Source organism: Gymnogyps californianus, chromosome 3 (assembly GCF_018139145.2).
Source record: "Gymnogyps californianus isolate 813 chromosome 3, ASM1813914v2, whole genome shotgun sequence".
Taxonomy (NCBI): Eukaryota; Metazoa; Chordata; class Aves; order Accipitriformes; family Cathartidae; genus Gymnogyps; species Gymnogyps californianus.
The window spans coordinates 63,517,845-63,541,633 of record NC_059473.1 but is presented as its reverse complement, the minus strand read 5'-3'; the positions used below and the strand labels follow the sequence as shown (position 1 = coordinate 63,541,633).

The 23,789-nt window shown below is 41.7% G+C and overlaps 1 protein-coding gene across 1 annotated transcript in view; it reads right to left on the bottom strand.

The window, feature by feature from the left end:
* The window catches only part of MAP3K5 (mitogen-activated protein kinase kinase kinase 5), a 107,888-nt gene extending 85,014 nt beyond the window's left edge, over nt 1–22,874 (bottom strand). The window contains 2 exon segments of the mRNA XM_050893316.1: nt 22,103–22,318; nt 22,321–22,874. Of these exon segments, the coding sequence (XP_050749273.1) occupies nt 22,103–22,318; nt 22,321–22,513 (409 nt within the window). The 5' untranslated portion in view covers nt 22,514–22,874.
* Nucleotides 22,875–23,789: the final 915 nt, after the last annotated feature.

The window sequence follows — 23,789 nt, the reverse complement described above, 5'->3', positions numbered from 1 at the left end:
ACGTTGCCATCACGCTGTTCACCAGCAGGAAGTTTCCAGATCAGCCATGAATCCTCTGAAAAGCCCAATTCAAAAAGAAAGTACAGAGCAATCCTTTCACCAGCACATTTTTCTATTGGCAACCTTGCTTCGTTGCAAAACTGATCTTCTGTTCCATTCCTTTAAGAACCCATTCCTCTGAAGGGAGTAAAGATGTCATCTCCAGTCATTTTGTCTCTTAAAGAGTCTTCGATAAGGTACCCTGCCAAAAGCTTTTTGACATCCCAATATACTGTCTTAAATAGATCACCCTTAAGTACAGGCTCACAAAAAAGTGTGATTTCCCTCTACAAAAAAGCCATGTCAACTCTTCCCTACTGCCAGATTTTATCCATGTGTCTATGCAATGTATTCTTTATTCATATTTTCAGCCCATTTGTCCTACTGGTATTACATTATCATCTCCCTTTCCTATGCTGCCAACATCAACTAAAGTCGGAAGTCACGCAGCATAATTAAGAGCTCAGCTTGTTTCAGTCAGAGCTCCTTCAGAACTTTTGAGTCATCATCGTATAGTTCCTATGAGTTGTTACTGTTCATTTTATCAGCTTATTTTAAAACCTCTTCTCCTGGCAATTTAAATTATCCCTTTAAAGAAAGTCTTTCTTAAGATCACAGCAGGAAAGCCGCATCTTCCTCAAGTCCTCCTTTTCTATCTTCACTGCACAGGATCCCTGTTGGTGAAGCATTTGAGAATTTTTTTTTTTTGTAGTCTGTCTTCAGCAAGTATTGCTCAAACTCTTTTGGAAACTGTCTTACTAAGGCTTACATTTATTTTGCCATAGGTTTTTTTTTTTTAACTTGTTTCCTCATCTGAACAAGAGTTCTCCTTTAAAAGGGCATCATTCCATTCCTTCATCCTCTTGGCAATTCCACCTTCTGTGGGTTACTTTAAAATTTCTTTTAATAAGTAGCATGCATTTTCTGGAAGCAATTTTCCTTAAGATGTCTTCATGCTATCTGAAAGCTTTTCCTCTTTTTAGTTACTCCTTTCAATTTCTTGTTAAGAAGCTTCCTCATTTTTACACAGGTTCTAGCAGAAATGTGATCTGCACCAAGCCAAACTAAAAGGCTAAGACAGACTGAGGCAGAGTGTGTAGACCCTTCTGAAGAAGGCCAGAGCCATGCCCATTAAGCTGTTGAAAAAACTCCAGAAGTGTTTCAAATCCGAAGACGTAGAATTATTTCTTACAACATTATTTTCAAGTCATGAGAGTTAACATTTCCCAAACCAGTGATACCAAAAATGGTTTAAACATAGAAGATTCATGAGCAGTGAGCACAGACTGAAAAATAAATACATCGTATTTCAAGAATATGATGAACAGCAGCTGGAATGCCTGTACAAAATGGGGATCTTCCCAGGCTTCTGAAAATTTGGAAGCAGAAGATTCTAAGAGATGTAAACAAACACATTTCTTAAATGTCTTCACTCAGTCAAGAAAATATTTCTATCCTAAGAAGAAAATATCTCTCGTAAATAATACATTATTTGAGAATTTTAGGCCCCAAGTCTCATCACAACGAAAGGTACAAAATACACCTACCATCCCTGGTTCTCACCACCCTCTCCACAAAAATCCCTACATTGTAGCATTTTCACTGCTATGTCCAATGTTTTCCCAGGAACAGAAAGACACCGAGAAAACTAAATGCCCAAGGGCTTAGGAGTTTCACGTGCCATGTTTTCTGATAGAAAACACCATCATCTCTTAAAAAGCGCACAAATCTTTATTCATTAGGCTTGATCCAGAAAGCAGTACATTCTTAGTAGCTCTACTGCAAAGCAATCATAATAATTCATATTCTGTTAAAAAACTGATATGAGAAGTCTCATCTAAAGTATCTGATTATAACTATTAAGCTGGCAATATGCTGTGTTGCTTAAACTTCAGGCTGGATCCAGGACTCGGGAACTTAAACTGCTGACTTTTTGCAGTTTGCTCTTGAACGTTTTAAGATAAACTCCAAGTTCTGTAAAAACCACACCATTTTTCTTTCTAGGATGAGAGTATTTACCCATGATTCACTATCAAACTGCAGCGCAACATCACAAGAAACTGTGCAAAGTCATACTTGCATTCCTGACTTGTATGCTAATATGGCTAGAATTTGTCTATGGCATTCATTTGGGAAGCACCCTGAAGAACAGGAGGGGAACTTGTTCTGAAGTGAGACTGACAACATGCAGTAAACGTGAGTATTTGTTATCCCCTAAGCTTAGGAGTGCTGAAATAAAACGTAAAATTGTCTAGGCAACATACAGGAAAGAAGAAGAAGAAAAAAAATATATATTTTGCACGTACTAGCAGTCACAGAATGAATGAGCCAGCACTGCAGGCTACTGCAAAAAAACCCACATTCTGTACTGTGTGAAGGGGAGTTTCATATGAAAAACACAAGACGTCATTATCCTCCTCTACCTGGCACTCACGAGGCATCAGATGAAATACTGTGCACAATCTGGGGCATAACTGAAGGAAGAAAGTCAAACTGGCAAAGTATATGGAAGAAAGGAACAAAACATGAGAGTGAGAGGAGATTTAAAGACACATGATTAAGGAGGAATGACTGCAGAGTTGTTTCATCTATGGAAAAAAAAAAACCCTTATTGCTCGACATGTCATATGGTAACTCCTCACTGCATAAAAAGTTGCTGCCAAGCAGAAAAGCAATTAAATTTCCCTGTGTTTGTGAACAGTAAAAGAACAATAGGACTAAATATTTACTTTAAATTAAAAACACAGAACAACATCGTAGGTTTTTTTTTAAATATCTCTTAGAATACATTTGCTTCCAAAGTAAAGGAGATTTAGAATAGATTTTGGGGAAAAACAGTCTATATTTAAAGGCAACTGTGTCCACGCAAGGTTTATGGGAGGTTGAAGACTCCTTGCTACTGGAAATTTCCAGTAACAGATTGGATTCCTCATGGTGGCGTGGGGGCATCAATACCTGATCCATTCCTGGAGTTCAAGGTGGATTAGCGACTCCACAGACTCCCTGCCAACCCTACGTTCTTCTATGATTTGCATTGCCCTTTTTGTATTTGCAAGCCACGCTATTCTCATTTAACAAAAACCATACTGAACTGCTGCTTCTGACTTCACATGATTAGGACGCTAACTTGCTCAGTTTTCTTCGTGTTTAAAATGCATTCATAACAATTTAATGATGTTTAAATCAAATAAAATAGGAAAGCTTTTATGCCAATATCTACACTGCAGGTATTCCAAACAGTCTGTGTACACAGGTCTGATCTAGTACATTTTGATTATATATCAGAGGAGCTTTCATGAAATATAGAAATTAATATCTACAATAAAGAAGCAGACCAACACCTCCAGCAACCTGAGACCTCATTTTATTTACTCTTTACAAGAAAACCCTCTTATCTGGATCGGATGGATGAAAACGGGTAGAGAACCCTCCTTTCAAATTTCTGTGAAATGAAAAGACAAAATGGAAAATCTGCTCAGACCATGCTCAACCACACTGTAATTTGTTTCAGCACAGAAAGCAAATTGCACAAGAGTAAAACAAGATGTCCCATGGAAAGTGCTCCTTTTACTCCAGCACATTCTAGATGTCTCTGATGTACTTTCAGTGTTTTTGCACAAATTAAGTGTTGCATAATACCCCCCCACACACACATCCCAACCAAAAGAAGTTCCTAGAGGCACCTTCTACAAAACCTTCCTCATGTGTTTGAGTTACAGAACAGTTACACTCTAGGAGGTGTAATGAAGGATGTTGCCTTCAGAAGTACTATATTAACCAAACTTTCTTCCACTTAAGTCAAAGGTAGTTACTGAAGGGCAAAGGCATTAAGTTATTGACAAGAACTTTTAAAACCAAACAACCCATTTCCCACTGGCAGAAAATTGTCCTGGGGCAAAATATCCCGAGATTGATTGCCATTCAAAGAGCCATGATTAGTTTGTACCCTTTACTAACAACAGCTACATCAACAGAAATCTTTTTCACTGCTTTTATCCACCTCCAACATATCTACAGGCACCACTTTAACCACAAAGAGAAAAACGTAGTTGTGAGAAACTGGACTGTGAAAAGTGTGTGCTAAAGCATCCCTAGGGATATCCCCACCATTACAGAGCCGAGTCACCAAGAGGAAATCAAGCTAAGATGAGCTTCATTTCACCAGAACCCAGGTTGCCTCAAGTACCTATGAGGTCTCAGCACACCCTAGGGAGGTCCTCTCGGATACACTCATCACTGGATCCTAGTCCCCCTCCCCCTGATTCTGCTCTACAGGTCTCAATTCCAGGTTGCTAGAATTCATGCTTCAAAAATCATGAGCTTAAACACTGAATTCCCTGGCTTCACTTTGAAGGTGACCCACAAATTAAAGATGCAGAGCTACTGCCAGAGAAAGGCATCCTGACAGGAGAGCTCCCAGAGCTCTGCTGTGATGAAGCTAAGGAGGCCATCCAGGTGGCCGCACAACAGTGCACATAAAGCACATCCCAAAGCCAACCTGCCACTACACAGGACAGTCTTCCTGCTATTTCAGATGCCAGACTGATGGCAGATCCTCACCCAGTGTAAACCAGTGTGCTTCTGTGAATCAGGCTATATTAGCTGACGATCTGCCCCTACCTGGCATTAAATAGGTCAGCCTTGTTCATCATCATCATTTGCATCTACTTCTGGAAAACATTTATAGTTTCATTTGTCTAGCAAATTAGTTAGAAAATTTACATCATCTGTCAATGAACTGCATGAGTTTGGTCTTAAGGGCAGCAGCATTAAGTCAGACCAAAAAGTCCATCTAGTCCAGTATCTTATCTCTACCACTGCCAACAGCAGTTACTAGGGAAAAGAAAAGAAACAGAGCAACTGCAGAGCCACCTGGTAGATCCTTAAAGCTTCTGGAAATTCAACACCTTGAAGAGCTCCTGAGTCATTTCATGCGTCCACCACGCATAATAGGTCTCAGCAAACCCATCCCTCATGAATTTTAGTCCTTTTGAAGACTATTTAACTACCTCCTTGTAAGGAAAAGCACTTCCTTTAGCTTCTTCTAAAGTCGCTTGCAGATAATAGCTAGGCGGCCAAAAATTAAAAATGAGTAATTGTTCCTTAATCATTCTTTCCTTCCCATTCCTGATTTTAAATTATGTCACCTTTCCCTTTGTTTTCCTTCTGAAGAGACCGTATCTATTCAGTCTCCATCTGCATGGAAACAATTCCATGAATGCTTCTGATAATCCTTTTTTCCCTTGTCTGTGTCTTCCACTAAGTTACAAATTCAATTTTTGAAAAGAGATGAGCAGAGATGTATGCAATAATAAAGATATGACACATCACAGATTTATACAGCAAGTGGCTTTTCTAGTTTTTCCTCTATTTCTTTCCTAGTAACTCCTGACATTTTTATTTATTTATTACTCCCATGAGGGTTTCAGAAATTTATTCACAATAGCTCTAACCTCTGTTAGGCATCCTAATGGATTAGAAAATAAGCATGCCCAGCAGCATGTAGTCCTTTTGTGTCTCTGTCTATTCATTTGCTTTTAAAATCAGTCTAATAACCACACTGACCAATATCTCTCAAAATAAACCTATATGAACACTAGCTTATCAATTGCTTCATCTCATAGGTTTCCAGGTAGCAAAGCATGTTCTTTCCCTACAGGCACAACAATAAATCCACCATCTCTAGTATGTGAATTTATTATGATTTATTGTCTATGTGCAATGTCCTAAATATTCATTGTTTAAATTCAAAAGATGATTTCTAATTTTTCCTACTCATCTGCAACTTATAAAACCTATGTCCCAATTCAAAGAAATCCTTGAAAAACAGAAAGATATACCAGTCTCTGCCCCTATACCTCATACGCCTTATCCATTTCCAGCTCTTCCTTTTAAAAAGAAAAAATAAAAATTTAAAGAAAAAAAGCACCACCACTTACTTTCATCAACAAAAGCAAGCTACAGAATTACAGTTAAGGTGTGTTTTCCACTTAACACTAGTACTAAGGCTTCACAAGTCAAACATGATTTGAAAGCAGGTAGGACAATCCTCCCTGGGTTTGGTCAGACCTTATTGATCCATAAGTCCTAAGCACGAGTTTTGCATGCAGCCCTCCTTGCAATTTAGCAGGGAAAAATCTGAATTCTTTGTGCCACCTGCAGCACTCAGCCACAGAAATCAATTTACTTCAGTCAACACAGGGAAAGTGCAGAGTAAACACTGCAGACCTGATTAAACTTAATTTGAAAGATCCCCTGGGCTCCACCAAAAACACTACATAAAAGTATCTACTTCACACAGAAAATAAATTCTCAAATTTAAAGTTGAGATGATAGTTTGGAGTATTCAAAAATTAAAAAACCAACCCTCCATCAGAATCTGACATATGTCACTAACGCGGCACATGACACTATTACTTACTTCTATCCAACAATTCACAAAAGACCTAGCTGGAATCAGTGTCTTGCTTTGGAAAGCGCTCTGCAGTGTGGACTTAAGTAATCTTGCCCTGTGACACAAAAGCCTCAAATCCTTTTAAAAATGTAAAGGGCCTTGTTAGACACTAATAAGGACAAGGAGTTTTATCTCCAGCAGAAAGAAGCAAAGTTGCAGCCTTGTATACAGTTGCAGGTGTGCAAGTTTGATTACAGTGCAAGTATTATTGCCAGCTACAAGAAAGTTTGGAACGGCTGTCCTTTTGTAAACCTCATCTCTCACTGGTTCCCAAGGACAATAATTACAAAAGCTTTGGATAAAATAAAATACAATGTAGCCCTCATCTAGGAAAAACTGGAAGACCTGAAATTTTGAGAATGTTAGGCTTACAAAATTTAAATTAATTTAGAAGACACACTCAAAGCTGAAGTATACTAGTTTTTCCTGCAAGTTGTGTTTCTGATCCACCCTCTTTAGGCACACAGTGCATGATCACTGGATGTTTGGAATGGGTGGCATAGCAGCTTTATTAGAACCAGAACATCTTTAAGTTCAGACAGACACAGATTCATCCAGGCTGCTTTATTCAGCTTAAGTTCATCTCCCTTTTACATAGATCAAGTTTGAAATTCATTTCAGAATTGGAGATACGACTCTTTGCTTTAGCCAATCAGAGCACGGATCCACAGATCACATAGCTACCCTTCATGTTTCAAGCCTGTCAGAGTAAGAGTGAGAGTTACTAGTAAAGCGGAGAGAAGGAGATACATGCCATATTCTTATCGAGGAGGACAAAACTTTACACTAGTTGCTCTACCAAAATAACTGCGTGTGTGCACATAAGAAGTTACCTAGTATTTAAGTTCCTGGATTTTCATACTCAAATTTCCTGAGAAGCAACTATTAATTTGCAAACCAATACAGAAAATACTATATACCTAAAATTACTACTGCTCACACCACCTGCCACTAAGGCAGCACCAACTGCCCAGCCTCACAAGTAACTGCACTACTGCACCCCACAACAGAAAACGGATATGACTCATCTGAGTTACATTCTTAACACTTGACATGATGGCTGCTAATTGCTGCAGAACAGATTAAACAGGTCTGATAAGCAGGTCCGCATTTGGCTTTGTCAATGGTAACTCCAAGTGGCCTGCAATAGCTATGATTTCGTTCTCATTCAATTCCGTTTTACAGCAAAGAGAATAGGCTTGACTTACTGTTGCTTGTCACTCTCTATACGAGTACACAAATGCTCAAACTTTACTTCCAAAGGCAAACTACCTTTGCATATGATTCCAGTACCAAAAGCTGCTTTTATTTTGCTACAGCACTGATTTAGAGTTACTGCAGTAGAATCTAATATCCAACCACTGTGTAAGAGTTTTTAAAACTTTTCTTCTGATTTGATGTTAAGGATCATAGATGTTCTTGTCTTCTTAACAGAAATGAGTCATATCTAAATCACCAATGATCACAGCAGCAGCACATCTGGTCTAGCCAGCAGCTCACAAACTTAGGAAACCTGAGTTCTCTCCTCAGCTCTAGCTACAGTCTACTGCCAAACCTCAGGCAAGTCACCTTACTCTCTATCCTTCTGGTTTCACTATCCTTAAAATGATGAGCTCGCTATTTGTTCCCTCTATAAAGTGCTTTATGACCTATAGATGAAATCCACAACTAGATGTATTACCCACAAATGGGAATGGCCAGCATCGTAGCTGGTACAAGGAATTTCAAGATAAAAAAATTGGAGCACTGCAAGTGTTGAATTTGATTCTGAAGTATTTATACATGGACATTCATCAAGCTAGCACAGCACTGAACTCCATGTTTAGAAAAAAATTATTGTTCCAGTAGCAGTTTTTGAAACCGAGCTAGCACCATAGCTATAAATGAGGTTATACATTTTAAGCGTCTTGCATAGCATCATATTTTTCAGTAAGAACAAGGACCAAAAGAATAGGAAGACAGTCAAACATTTTACTTGAGAAAATAGACTACAAACTAACCCATCACCTAGATTTCTTGAATCACAGCAGACAGCAAACACTCATGCTAGCTAGCCCACAACTGAACCAAGGAAATTATACTACAAGAAGCTTATGAATTCATCAATTCCAACTGGCTAAATCAGTGGTCCAAGAGAAAGTTTGATGACTGGCATAGGTTAGTAGAGCCAAAATGGTAGGAATGACCATTTGCATATTTAACAGGTGATTTATTTCATCTTGTATTTCTATTCCTTCTGTATTCTATGCACAGGTAAAAATATTTTCATTCCAAATAATTTCTGGAATTCAATTAGTATTCCAAGTGGCCTGGCACCAATTAACTAAAATAACTCAGTATGCAGGATCTAACTGCAAGATTCAACATAGGCTTCAAGCTCCATTCAAGCTGAAGTGATGCAATGGTAAGATAACAGTCATTTATGCTAAAAATAGAATTCTTTTTTCCCTACAACAATTACTGATGTGAATAGGAAAGCTACACAGATGCAAGTCTTGGAATAATTGCCGGTGAAATAGATACTCAGCTTTACACAAACTAAATAACCGACACAGCTGGTAAGAAATGCATCTCAGTTCGCATTTGTACAGTATTAACACTTGAATTCTCATGCTTCAGCCTCTTCAACTTCTAAAGAGGAGAAAGAGAATCATTTAGGATTAAGAAACATTTGAGACACTGGAAAAAAAAAGTGACAACAGCCATCACCTACTCACACATTCATTTTGAGCAGAGTAATCACTCTTTCACTTTGAGGAATACTGAGATTTGTCCAAAAAAACCTGGATACAAAGGCCAGCACATTAAACCATGAAACCTAGGAACCAATTTTGCCAGCATTGAACAGATCATTTATAATAACATGAGCCCAAATTAAGCTCCTGAAACTTCATTTGTTTCTTTCGCAGTCAACCTTCTTCGTTTTCCACACTGAAGGCTTTTCAATATAACTGCAGTAATGCAGAGCAGTTTATTATGCTGAAATTAATCACTGAAAAATACTGTATCTTTTATCAAAATAGGAACTGAGAGGTGCTCTCTCAGTTATGCCTTGCCTGAGGTTTGGCAGTAGACTGTAGCTAGAGCTGAGGAGTCCAAATGTACTAAAATGGAAAATAAAATTTTTACATCATATTCAGTCACGACTTTTTGTATGTTACATGCAGATACAAAGGAACCAGTGATCCATGCTGGAAAAGACGCACAAATGCTGTACTTGCAATCTAGTTCTATAAGGTGTTTTTTGGAAAGATTCCTTTTCAACAGACAGCACATATTAGCAGATTATTTGCTTGATGACTATTGAGGCCTAAGACTTGCAATAGCTACCCACTGCCCTTCATTCAGTTTAAGGGCTCCAAGACAGACTGAATTTGAAAGCTAAGATAGCTGCTGGATTGTGCATTCACAGATGCAGTGTCTTTAACCCACCTCCCTGAATAGATATGGCACTGCAACTCTACACATCCTGAGCTGTCAATGCAAGCTTCAAATCTCTTCAAAGCAGCACACTTGTTACACCTAAACTAGGAAACCAGTAAAGCAATGCTGATTGATTAAACATGCCCCAGGCCCCACTTCTGCATGAGGACCAAGCGGCCTGGAATGGTTTACATCCATCTTAAATTCTCCTAGCCTCAGGTTGCTGCCTTCAGACTGGCCACTGAGAAAGCTACTGAGACTGTACTAGTTGGCCCAGGCCAAAAGTATGCCAGAAGTGATAACTACTTAACAGCACAGGCAACTGAACTCTGGTATCTATGAAGGCTCTCATTTGCTAGCAGAGATGCGGTCACAAATTTCAGTTCGAGTGGCAGAATCTTTGAACTTCCAGCTGATGAGATGTCCTGAAGTTTTTGTTCCAATCCAGAGCAGAACCCAAACAATCTTTTCAAACCTTCCCATAAACTGAAAGTTTCTGAAAAACTTCAGGCTGAGAGCACAAACAGCTGGCACAGCCAACATGAAATACACTCCTTAACCACCCTTACCGGAAGAGGAAAGGATATGAGGCAACCCACAACGAGACAGGATCAAGAATAACATGAAACCACACCTTTAGGCAACCTCAACTCAGGTTGCTGCAGTCCTGCTTTTGGTCTGTCCTCTGGAACGTGTGCTCAGCTCAGAGAACTTACTCAACAGAAAGCTAACCAGAAAGAAATGAAGGAGTGAGTTAGTGATCAGGTCGGCTCCCTGACCTACCTCATCACATAACTCTCCAAACACTGAAAGCAGCACCAGGGAGAAGTGTGTTAGTCCAGTTTTTCATCCACTTAAGCTGCCATGGGACTGCACCTTAAAGGGATACAATATACTCAACTCTTCCAGCAGTCCTACTTATTGAGAGTATGTGTATAGAAAAAGGGATTTTATGATCTTCTTAACCTACTTAGCACTGCAGCTAGAGGGAGGTAGCAGTATACTCTTAGCAGGAGGATAATTCTCTTTTCCGATATTGATATGCATATTGCAGTAACTGTCACCTTACTTTATTTATTTATCAGCATTAAAGATTATTTGAAAACATGCCATGTCAACTAGGCCTTTTAGTGTTGGAAGTCTGAGACAGTTCTACTGCAAAAGCACGGCTAGAAATTACTATGGCAGTAGCTCTAAATCAATAGCTTCAATTCATAATGGATAAGGAATAAATAATTTCCTGAATTTAAATCCTGAATACAGGCACCTGCCAACCAGCCACAGCATAAACTGAAATCCACTAAGGCTTGGGAAGTCTGCCTACCAGGAATTTTTTCCACTGGAGCTACTATTAAAGTACTTGAACAGAGAAGAAATAGAGACAAAATATCAGGTTGTCAACACACCGATCATTCAAAGCAGAGACACTTCTGGGACACTGCAGAAGAGAGACCAAAATGCAAGCAGTGAAGCAACACAAGGGACTGGAAGTTTTCCAGTTACGCACCCATCTGGCAGGGTTTGCTACAGAAGCTCTTGCTTTAGATTAGTCCATTTTCCTAGAGCTTTTATTGCACTTTGGCCTTCTTGCATCAGCTGGAAAAGGGAGATCATGGGTTCTGGTAACAGAATTACTGGCAAGAATCCTCATTTTCTTGCTTCTTTTGTGGAACATTTTAGAATGCATACTTTTAACACTTTCTCCTTTTTCCTCAAAATTGTGAAATACAGCCAAGTGTGTTGACATATTTAAACCAAGTTAAAACTACTTCACACTCAATGACCTCCACAAACTTCTGTTGTTATTAAGCCTCAAAGAAATAAGTGCATTTGAGTAAAGCTTCAATACAAGCTCTTTGAGTGGCAGCTAAATCCAGCCCATGAGACACTTGAAAACTCATCTGCAAACAGAGAGTTCTGCCATACACCCTGAGACTGGTCCAGCAAAAAGCTGCTAGCACAGCTGGGCTGGGCTGCATCGTGCCATGTTGACCCTGGACAGTGCTGCCTATACAGGGTCCAGCTTAGGAGAAGGCTTATCCAGAACCCAGCGTACACCACCCGTCCCAAGCTCTAGCCTGGGCCACAGGGCTTCCTCCCTCACGCTGAGAGGCTGAGGAAGTACCTTCTCTCCGGCTACAGACCTGGACTCAGCAATGCCATGCGAAGTTCAGACTTCGCCACCGGAGACAGCCTTCTATGCCTGTAGTAAGTCAGGGTACCCACGTGCTGCCCTTGGTCTGTGAGAGCAAGTAGAAGAGGAGAAAAACAGTCCTCTGCTCACTCTGATCTAGGGGTAGGAAAGAACATAATTCCTCAAGAACAGCCCAGAAGCAGGCAGTGCTGCAAGATCCCAGCACTTCCTCAAAGGTAACAGCATTGGCCACATCAGCCTGCTCTCACAACAAGGGCAATGCCTTTTCTCCCCTCCTCCCTTTAGAGCTGCAGCACTAGGGAACATGCTCTTTCTCTCCTCTACCGGCACCCTTTCAAAAAAATAATAAATCCTGCTTTGTACAGCAATGCTATAACTGCACAAGATATTTTGGAAGTGCCACTTTTTTTCTGGTTTGCCCTGCAATCTCTCCTGTGCTTCATATGTGCAACACTCACTATACCCAGAGTTGTTACTCCTGGTTAATAAATCAGGAAAATTCCCAAATTCAATGACAACCCTAAAAGACATAAAAGGAATAAAAAGCTCCAGCAGAAATAAAATGAAACTAGAATTGAGTAACTAGTTTTGAGCTACATAGTCTCAAAATAAAAAAATAAACAAATCTTTAAGAAGTTCTGTTCCTCTCCTAATTAACATACACTCATAAAAAAAACAGTTGTGGATGATAGAGTCCCACAGGCTTCACAGTCTTGAAATGTAAATAATATACAAATATTGAATGAATTAATCAGGGAAGTTTACCTCCTGAAATAAGTTTCATCATCATAAGCAAAGAAAATAGTTTCTGCACAGCAGTTTGTGTGATTTACAAGGTCACTGAAAACCCTCGTAAGAGACTACATATTAAAGGATTCCAAGTATCATATGAAGTATATTTATTATTATATGAAGTACCAGTGGAATTCAGCTCTGCAGAAAACAAAAATTGAAACCGACCTCAAGGAAACAGAGAACATAAATAAACAGGACTTCGGTTTATTTACACAGGTAACAACCACTTCTTTTCTAGTGAAAGTGATTGGGACAGTGTCACTGAGCCTTTTGCAATTGCACTTGACCCAGGAATGGTGACGGTGTTTGGAACTGACCAAATTCCGCTCCCAAGGAGATTTGGAAGTATTCCCAGTTCTTCACACCAACTGCCTGGCAAAAACTTCTCATCTCCAACCGTGATCTGGAAGACAAGGTTATGTTCAGGAGGCAAATAGCTTCTGCCCTTCTCCACAGATGCCACACGTCACTTCCACTGATGGCATGAGCTGCAAGGAGTGAGTGAAGACAAGATGCAGCGCACAACCAAAAACCTGGCTTTCACCTGCATGCCAAGCTATTGCCAGCACATGGAAACAGAACCAGTGGTCAGCACACATACATCCAGATTAAAGTCAATCCATTTTCATATGGATCGCTCATAAAGTTCCTGGAGGAAGGCTGAGAAACCTTATCTTAGATACTGCATTGAAAGGCAGTAATAAACCAATAAAGCACAAAATTATGGCATACATCTAGCATGTTTCCCCACAGAGATATTTTTCTAGAGGGAAAAACCAGTACTGTCCTGCTTTTAAAAGCACATGTAGCTGTAAAAATCGTATTGGGGGTGGAGCAGTGGAAGTAGCAGCTTTTAATCTTATGGGTGTGCCTCTATGGTGGAGTTAAATGAAGCACTTTGCTACTGTGTCAACATAACTGGATAAATTTAACCCAAGCACCAGGGGCCCCACTTCAGAACCGTAAATGAATTCCTAGAGCAGTGCAAGTGTTCCTGTCCTCTTGGTACGTCACTGAGTCTTCCTTGTTCACGCCCGGGGCTTTCTGTGCTACGGTCAGACGACTGACTTGGGCACTCTTGCACATTGCAGAACACACCTGTTGGAAGCACGTAAATCCATGGGAAGGTGCCGGAGGACTTTCAAGTCTTCATAATCATTTAACCTCCATCTTCACGCTTCACAGACTGCAGGTTTCAGTCTATAGTCCCTAGTAACCCAGAAAGACTGTACTGAAAGCAGCATTATACCTGTATCAGACAGGTATTGTGTAAAGGGGAAGAAGAACAGATAAAACTCACTGCAAGAGCTGTGGATAACTCTTCTGTGAAGACATCACTGAAAAGCTGTCTTCACCGCTGAAAGCACAAGCTACTTACTCACCCAGAGCGCACTCTCTGCAAGAGACATCCACTGATGCCATCAGCAAGCAAGTCCCAGAGCAACTCATTTACTTTATTACAGTAAGGGAGAAATGCAGAGCCAAATTTTTACAAGGGTATCTAGTTCCTAAATCAAAACGTACTTTTTTTGTGGGATTTGAAAGAGTGCTGATTCCCACTGACTTCAAATGAGTCAGTTCATGGGAAATCTTTAAGCCTCATGCTGCATCTAAACGCATCCCAAAGGTTATGAATAAAGGCGGACACAACTTAGAAGAGAATTCAACTCTGGCATGCCATTGTTAGTAGTTGATCTGCAGCTCTTCATAACTGAAAGAAGGATTGTATCTGCTCCAGTCAATGAATAAATTTGGTCTCAGAGGAAAAAAGTAATATACACTAAAAGACGCAGCCCGTGCTTGTGTCAAGCTCAGCCTGAGGTTCATTTTCTCTTGGAATACAAACAATTACAAGCTTCTTACAGAAATCTACCCATCAGTGATTACCAGAAAATTCCCCAATTGTCAAAACAGATTCTGCTGTCATCTGTCACACACACATTCTGCTGTATAAGATGACTTCACTGGCTGCTTCAAATGTCTATCTCATTCTAACAAATGCTATACTTCTGAGTGTGTCTGTATCATTGAATGTAAGCCCCCAGAGAAGCCATACAAAGTAAGCTGCAGGAGACTACTGTGGACAGTGGACGTTCAGGGACAATCTAAAGCAGGGAGCCTCCAATGAAAGGTGGGAATCCCAGCAACAACTTCCATTTTATTAACCACAAATGTGCAAAATCCCTATCCTTGTTGAGCCACCGAGGTTTTTTTAGTTTCTGTAGGTATAACTTACAAACACAACTTGCAGGTTACCTATGCGTGCAAATACAGCAGTTCTAAATAGGAACTGTTCCAAAGGGCTGGGGAAAAAAAGGAACAAGTTTTAAATGACCAGCACTACAGAATACACTTAAAACTCAGCTTTTCTCTACTGAGAGACAAAAGAAAATGAACTGCCATAAAACTGGAACTTTCACTTGCTTAACTTAATTTTATTTAAGACCATAACAGATGGGAAAATTTACTGAAGATAACGGTGCTAAATGATGTATTAAGGCCTTTTCTACTTTTCACTTGATCCCTTAGGCTTTAAACACAATTTGTTTCATTCTGTTGTCACTTGCTACATTTACAGCTTTTTGTATTGTGCTTCTTTACTTTAGAGAGCGACTAAAAAGAGAAGTCAAATTCTTATTGTGGCTGCGGTAAATTCAGGAGTCATTTCTGTATGACACATCCTGTTCAGCTACAGAAATGCAAACTGCAGAAAAATCAGTCACAGGCTTTCTTCTGCATCACTCTCAAAAAGCATTTATCTAGCTCCATTCAGCCTTTTCTCCACTGGGGAACATACTTTCATGATGTCTGCTCATACAGATGCCTCACGATGAGTTTTACATCTTTACTGTATTTTAAGAGACCCTAATAATTTCATAACCTGCATTTCTCCCGCCACTTCAAATACTATGGAGCACACAGTATTTGAAAACTAGCTCTAACACCCTGATGCACTTAATAGAGAAGGTAGCATTTCAAAAGCCTCTAACTTCTAATAACCCAACAAAAGCCTGGATGTGGACTGTCTATCCAGGTGTCTCACTGATATCACTGGGAGATTTAGTAAACAAGCACTGCAAGAGCATACCCTTAATGTTATTTACATTATAGAAATGGCTGGAAATTGACAGTGGCATCAGGGGTTCTGTGCCCAGGGCACCCATGCTAGATGCTCTACAAGCCTCTCAGCTGGGGGAGAGGCCTGAGGAAGCTCTTGCTGCACAGCAGAGCTACAAACTGCTATGACAGGCCAGTGACTAAGTTTGAAAGAGAACGCAGGTCTCACAGCCCACATACATCCCTCCATACATCTGCTGTGCTCCTCCTACTTCATACAGAAACTGATGGGACATTAGTCTTCCAGTCACCTATTGACAGGTAGCCTGATGGAAGTTATACATACAGTACCAATATTGGAACCTGGTTATAAACTTTACAGCTAGTCCAGCAACAGAAGGATTTGTGAATATGTTGTTTCAAATCCCATAATTGCTTCATAAATTCAGAAGTTCTCCACTAGCACTAACTATGAACAGACAAAAGAAAGTTTATGTCAGGATTATATATATTTTTTTCCCAGACTCATCATCATCGTCATTTTTGTTGTAGATATAGATCACATTCAGGTGCTTCAAAATGAAATATTGTTTTACATTGAAGATGTGCCATGCATTTGTTGTAGGTTTCTAACACCGCCTTCTAATAGAGTCTGGAATCAATATCCAGAGTCAAAAGGAGCTTTATAACCCACTCCATTTAAATGTTACAATATACACTACACATTCAGCCACAAACATTCTGTACTCATACTACCTCACATCCCTGACCTGTGTATCTTGAAAGCATGGCTACAATCAAGTCTATTCTGCACACCACGTGCGTTATTAAATTACTCGGCATTTCTTGCTCCAACTCATCACTTGCAACATAGTGCTGCTCAAATGCAAAGCTCTTTCAACATGAGTTCCACTGACATTGAAACTAGACTGGTTTTTTTAGTAGTTGCCCTTGAATCTGAAATTGGACAAGAATAATGCATCAGGAACAAGAACTATCATTTGGAACAGGGATTCTCCAGTCATCATGCTATAGAAACAGTAGTACTGTTTTACTGCATTTCTGTGTGCCTGTAAGTGTTCATAAATGCACAAACCATAAATGTTCTGTGAAGTCTGCAGAAACAATTTAGGTGTAGAACATCTTCCAAGCAAAGTTCACTTTCACACAAGTGACTGTACTGGCGCTCTGAAGATTTTGTCATTTTGTGTGCCAAGATTCTCCCCAAGCACCTTGCACAGTATGTTTCTAAGCCCAGTAAGCTGACACTGACAATTACTAGCCCAAGCCTGCATGAATTCTAAAAGCAACGATGATGAATTCTAGAAACAATGATAAGAGGCTAAACCCTTTTATTATGTGTTATTCAATGAACTCTATTTTAGTCAATCATTGCTGTTATAGGGAATTCCCTCAATAGCCCCACAAAACAGTGTTAGTACAAAATAATATCGTAAGGGCCATTGATTCATAAAACTTGAGCATAAGAAGCTGAAGAAAAGCAAATTCCCTAGTATAATACAACATTAAAGTTACAAGGAGAGATTTGTACAACAAGCACATCAGTCAAGCTGTTTAGCTTGAGAACCATCCTAAAACAAGTGACTGTACAGATTAGAGAACCCAGAGGTGCCTCAATCACCAACTGTGTGATCTTTCTTTTCTTCCATTGGTCCCTCTGAGCTTGTACACGAAAGTCAGAATGCTTGATACTGTGCTTCTGACAAATTACCATTCTTCCAAAAAATTAATTTTACATCTTCACAAGGTGAAGATGTTCGGTAGCTTAATCTTGCAAGGTAGACAAGCAGGAGGAACACACACCTGAAAATACTAAACAAATGATCCTTCTATCCATACACTATAAGTCAACACAAGTTTCTTCAAAAGAGGGTGCAAGGCACTCCAGAATAAGACAAATTTCCGTTAAGTTTTCTCTCTAACTCCTTGAGGTGTATCTCCCCCAAAATATGAGATTACTAACCTCTTCAAGAAGAAAGAGCACAACTTTCACCTTTATAGTACTGTACTCCACAGGTCATTCCAAAAACCTCTCTTTATTAGTTACCTTGGTTTTGACACTTGTACACCACTTGTCTTGCTAGTCAACTGAACACTCACCCCTAACTTACCCTGCCCTTTAAAAAATCAATACAATTTAAAAGTAAATGCCAGATTACAAGTCAAATGAGATATTTCTTTAATTGACAAATATCTGCTTAATCCTAAAAGCCTGTGTGAAGAAATTAGCTTGACTTAGAGCACCTCCCTCCCATGAAGGGCTGACCCAGATTACTGATTCATGCTATTTTTTCCTTTTATGTACTTTTACCTTTTTTCTTTTTCTAAAACACCCTGTTCAGCTAGTCCTTGATGCATTTGTGTAATACAAAATGACTGTGTAAAGATCTGCACAGGAAGCAAATCATCCTAATTTCAATTGCCTAAAAAAGATGGGAAAGAAAAAAAAAAAGAATGCTTACTTAAGCCAAACAAACTCTTAAGTACTCTATACTCATATATGGCTCAGTTTTCAAAAGGAACTGAACAATTAAAGAAAAAAAAAAAATCAACAGGATATGCAGATCTGGTCATTATAATGTAGACAAAATACCATTTAATTACAAATATCAATGGTTATAACTTTTAAAACACCTTGATTATCTACTGCATTGTAGAAAGGTTTCCCCACTATATTTTGAAATGTCCCTAACTACCTGACTCTTTAAACATTCCTGAACTGTTTAGAAATTAAGCTGAATTTAAGAGAAACCTGCTACTCACCTGCAGCAGCTTAATACAACTGGAGAAAAAAAAAAAAACCAAACAAAAAAACCCCTCTAAGTATCCCCTTCATGTCTCATCAGCCCTTGAGACAGCTGATCAAACCCAGATACATCGAGTTTTGCAAGGAAACAGACTAGATTTTCCTCTCCCCACCTTACTATCTCTAAGTGGTGGAAAACATGATAAATGTTGAAATCTCTATTTTTGTCAGACACTTTTCCAACAGTTTCTAGGGCTGATTTGACACTTGCTTCTCAAGAAGCCTTCTTTTTTTTTTTTGCTGAAATCAAGCAGAATTTAAACCATGCAAGCAGAAATGCTAGAATAGGCTCATTCTTAATATTTGGTGCTTGGATGGTTCAGTTATACATAGCTGAGACCTACTCACTAATCATATGCATTGCTAATTATGTCTCAGCATTTAAGGACCATCAGTTGACTGAAGCTGGCAGAAGATTATTAGTAGGCTAATCTACATTTAGAGCGGATGATGAGTATTTATATCTGAGATTAGATTTTAATTAATACTCCTTGAAGTTCTCTTTGAAGCAGTGAAAGGCATGAAGTGAACCTACATCAGAGATCACCAAAAGTTCAGACTATGTTACACAAAGCAGAAACAAGATATTAAAAAGGGAAGGCTTGATGATGGACAGATACACTATACTCTAGCTCTTCCCCCCCCCCCCCAAAATCACTGTTGATTTATACGCATTAAAACAATAAACCTCTCAACTCTTGTATCTCATTCAAACACTTGATTTTCCAAACCTTCATGAAATCACATCACTCCTTACTCTTGTAACTTAGCTGGCCTTTACACTGAGTCCAGTAAGACTTGATACCTTGAATAAGACCAATTAACCATTACTTAATTTGGAAGTACTTTTACCACTAAATTCTTATTCGACATTCAGTCATGTACTATTTTCACACACTATATTATTTAAACAATGTAGCGTGCAGACATTCTTTATCAATATTACTAATACCATCTTTGATCACTGAAAGCATACAGCAAGAGAGAGGACAAGAAGAGGAATAGGGAAGGAGTTTAGGTCACCTACAAATGCTCCCCACTACCACCCTGTTAAAGCAGTTAAAAAAAAATAATAATCCGTGCAACAGTTACACCATCCATGACCATTTTGGTTTTGTTCCCTACACTGCTCCCCATTTGCATTCTTCAGCTTACACAGCTTCTACTCTTTAATGCTGTTCTGTTCCTAACCTGAGAGCCATTTTTTCACTAGCTTAAAGTTTCTGGAGAACAACTAGTTCTTAAAAATATATAGAGAGAGTGTGTATAAAATGCAACAGGAATAAAGAAGCAAGTATGAAAACTCACAGATCCTTCTAAGACCTAAGTTCAGCCTCAGAGTCAGCAGCACAACGCGGTTTTGGGATCACAGCTGGTTTACAACTCGTCAGCTCAGACAGTACAGGGTATATGTGGAGCAGACACAAACTTCTACATCCTGCTCTCTTCAGTCCAGGAGCTGGATGTGATGAACTCTCCTACTTCTTTACATGTTTATGGGCTTTGCTACTAAAGCAGAATGGCAAAGTATTTTTTTCTGTTTTGCAATACTTTGATTAAATTCCCACAGCCAAACAGTACTGAAAGAAAAAGTAATGTTTTCACATTCACAGTTTGCTCAAAAGCCATTGAAATAGGCAAATTCTATTACATAAGTGTGCAGTTATGTAGCACTGTATGCCAGACACCTACTGCCAGAATTAAAAGGGGCCCACTTCAAGTCAAGTCTCCCATTACAAGAAAAGCCTCTGTGAACTACCGAGACCCCGCCTATTGCACAGCTCAGAGTCTAAAAATTAACCAACCCAAGAGGCACAAAAACCATCATGGATAATTCAACTCCGTGAGCCTCACTACGCGACAGCTTCCACAACAGAACCAAAAGAGACTCTCAGGTTTCACCTGCCCTGGAACGAAGAGGGTGCTTGAAATTTGAAGTCTCTCTTATCTGTATGTGGAGAGTATAGGATCTATAATGAAGCTCTAGGGCCTTCCTATTTCCACCTGTGAGGACAGCTCCCTCAGACTTCAGAGAATGTTGCCTCTAACGACACAGCTCTGCAAAAGGCACAAGGAATATGCTGCGACTGCACACACCCGAATCCCCCCCTCACTGAACTGAAAGCAGCGGTCCATGAGGCAAAGCTTGCGGAGTTTCAAAGAGATGACTCGCATATGCATGTCCGTGCTGAAGAGTCTTTTGTGGAAACCGGCTACAATACCACCAGGGGGTTTTGTTTGTTTTTTTGGGTTGGGTTCCCCCCCCCCCTTTCTCTTCCCCCCTCCCCAGGAGAGGGGAGAACTACAATATCAGCCAAAACTTTTTAAATGCTTATTTTTTGCACGTATTTCAGATACCAAAACCCACACCACACAATAAGCTTGAAATTGTAGGTCAGGTCAATTTCCTGCTTCTGATTTTTTTAAGGCACAAAGACACTAATTCAGTACTATAATTTTAGTTGTATGAAGTCTTTAAAAATCTAGTAAGCAGGCTTTTTTATTCCACAGTCACGCCATATATCTGTCAATAAAATAAAAAAGACACGGAAGTTTGTTATTATTTTTAAAAATGGGGCCCAGTAAATCATAACACGCAACCTCGGGTCACCACCAAATGAGGGTGTTACAATTTTACCGCTGGGAAAGCTGGCAAACTGGGGTGAGAGGATGCAGCACAGAGTATTCTTGCCAACTAACCGGATCGGTGTGCATAGCTCTTTGTTCAAGCCCACCCATCATAAACGTTTTATGCAACCAATATCAGAAGCACAAACTTCCAAGCACAGACACACAGAGCGTCCCAGACACTGTGTCAGCACAAAGAACTTGTCGAGCTACAAGGCTGGTGCCAAATCTGCTTTTCAAAGCTCCCGAGGCCCCGCAGCTCCTGCCTGTTTCAGCCAGAGCTCAGCGTGTTAGTAAAAACTTGCATCCCTGCACTCTGTTGGGAGACTGGGAGAAAACAGCCAGGTCATGTTTAACCCACGGGTAAAAATCACAAGTGCTGACAAGTGCTGATTCACAGCACGCTTGCCGACAGAGAGTTTCTTCACCAAAACACATTAGCGGGAGGGGGGCACACAAAAACAGACTCTGACGCACTTTTACCTCTCCACGTAACCGCCGTGGCCGCCCGAAGGGTGTCACCGAAGCCCGGGGGCAGCGGGGGCACCCCGGGGCTCAGCCCCCGGAGGGCTCCGCGGCCAGAGCTGACCCCGCAGCGGGGGAGGGCCACCTCTGCTCCCGCCGGCCCGTGGTGAACCCAGGGCGGCCCGGGCCAGCGAGGTGACGGCGAGCCCGGGCCGAGCCGCTCCCGCGGCGGCGATCAGCCCCGGCAGGTCGCTCTCACCTGCGTTGTAGAAGCGGTCCAGCACCGCCGTCTCGCCGAAGTCCAGCTTGCCGAAGTGCAGGGTCTCCAGCGCGGCCCCCACCACCTCGCACGCCTCCCGCAGGCTCTGCAGGGCACCGCTCTCCGCCGCCAGCAGCGGCCCCTGGCTCGCCTCGTTGATCACGTAGGTGACGGCGGTCCGCCTGCCGCCACCCTTGGCCCGCGCCGCGATGCCCGGGCCGCCGGCGCGGCGGCGGCGCCGTCCTCAGCCCAGAGGGTGCCGGGCGGCGGGGCGGCCAAGTCCGGCAGGAGGCTGCGGGCGCCAGCGTCGGCCCCTTGCGCCCGCCTGCCGAGCACCTCCTCGCAGGGGGGGCCGCCGCCGGGAGGGCTGGGTACCGGCAAGCTGATGATCCCCTCGCTGCTGTCACTCATCCCGGCGGAGGAGCAGCCGCCGCGGCGCGTCCCGGGCTCTGCTGCGCTGGCCGGGGTTAGGCGGATGCCATACTGCACCGCCCGCCTTACAACGCTCCCGCCCAGCTGCTGGAAAGGAGAAGCGGCCGGGCTGAAGCGAGGGGCTCCCCCTCGGGCGCTAGCGAAGGCTGCCGGAGGCGGGGAGACGAGCACAGCCTCCTTCGGTGTCTGCCGCCGGCACCATGACGCGCCGCTCCCTTCTCCCCCGCACCTGCAGGGACTACCCGGCGAAGCCGACCCCTGGCAGCCCGGCCTCCTTCTCTCTGCCACCCCCGGGGACCTCGCTCTGTTTTCCGGCCGCTTCGCTCCCCGGGCGAAATTACTCGGGCCGCGGGGAGGAACCACTTGTGGAGATCGCTCTTCGGCGCCCCCGCTTTAGCCGAGCGACAGCTGCGAAGCAACACTGGCGGGCGCGGACTGCAGGCGGCCCCAGAGCCGGGCACCTCCCTCCGGCCCCGCCTCCGGGCAGAAATAACCCCCCTCCCTCCTCCTTCTCCTCCTCTTCCCTTAGTGTTCCGGTGGCCTCGCGTCCCGAGTGGGAGCTTTCGGGGTGGGTGAGCCACGCTGCGTCCCCAGTGGGGCTTTTCAGCCTGGCGGGGGCTGCCGGGAGGGGGCTCCTCCACGGAGCCCCTCCCGGCAGCCCCCGCTCCCCGGGGCGCCCTGTGAGGAGACGGCGCTCCCGCCAAGCCGGCGGTAACGGCCGTTGGAGAGAACCGAGGGTGCCCTTTCCTAGGAACGGGAAAGCTACCCCTGCATGCTGATCAAATATCTCGAATGTTTCATTACACTCGCCTAGAAGTTACCTGCCGAGAACGCTCAAACGCTCGGTAATGAGCAAAAATATTTCTTCACTGAGAAGGAAACCAGTTGGGGTAACTAGCAGGCAGCCAAAAGCTGGGCTAACTTTGTACGGTAGGCCACCCGGTCGAGGAAGAGGGGAAAAAAAAAAAAAGATCCTTTGACATTTGAAATAATATGAAGGGAAAGCACCCCAAACTTTCAGATTATTTGCAGGCCAAGAGTGAATCTCTGAGGAATTAAAAATGGATTTGAAAAGGAAATGACGTTCAGATTTCTGCAGTCTGTTTTTGAACAGAAATACTGTGAAATTGGATGGTTTTTTTTTTTATTAGGGGTTTCTATTAAATAGGTACAGCAAAAAAAGAAGGAAAAATAGTACTCTACATATTTATAGTTGTGTTTATATGTCGTATCAATAGGTTCATCCCGTTAAAAT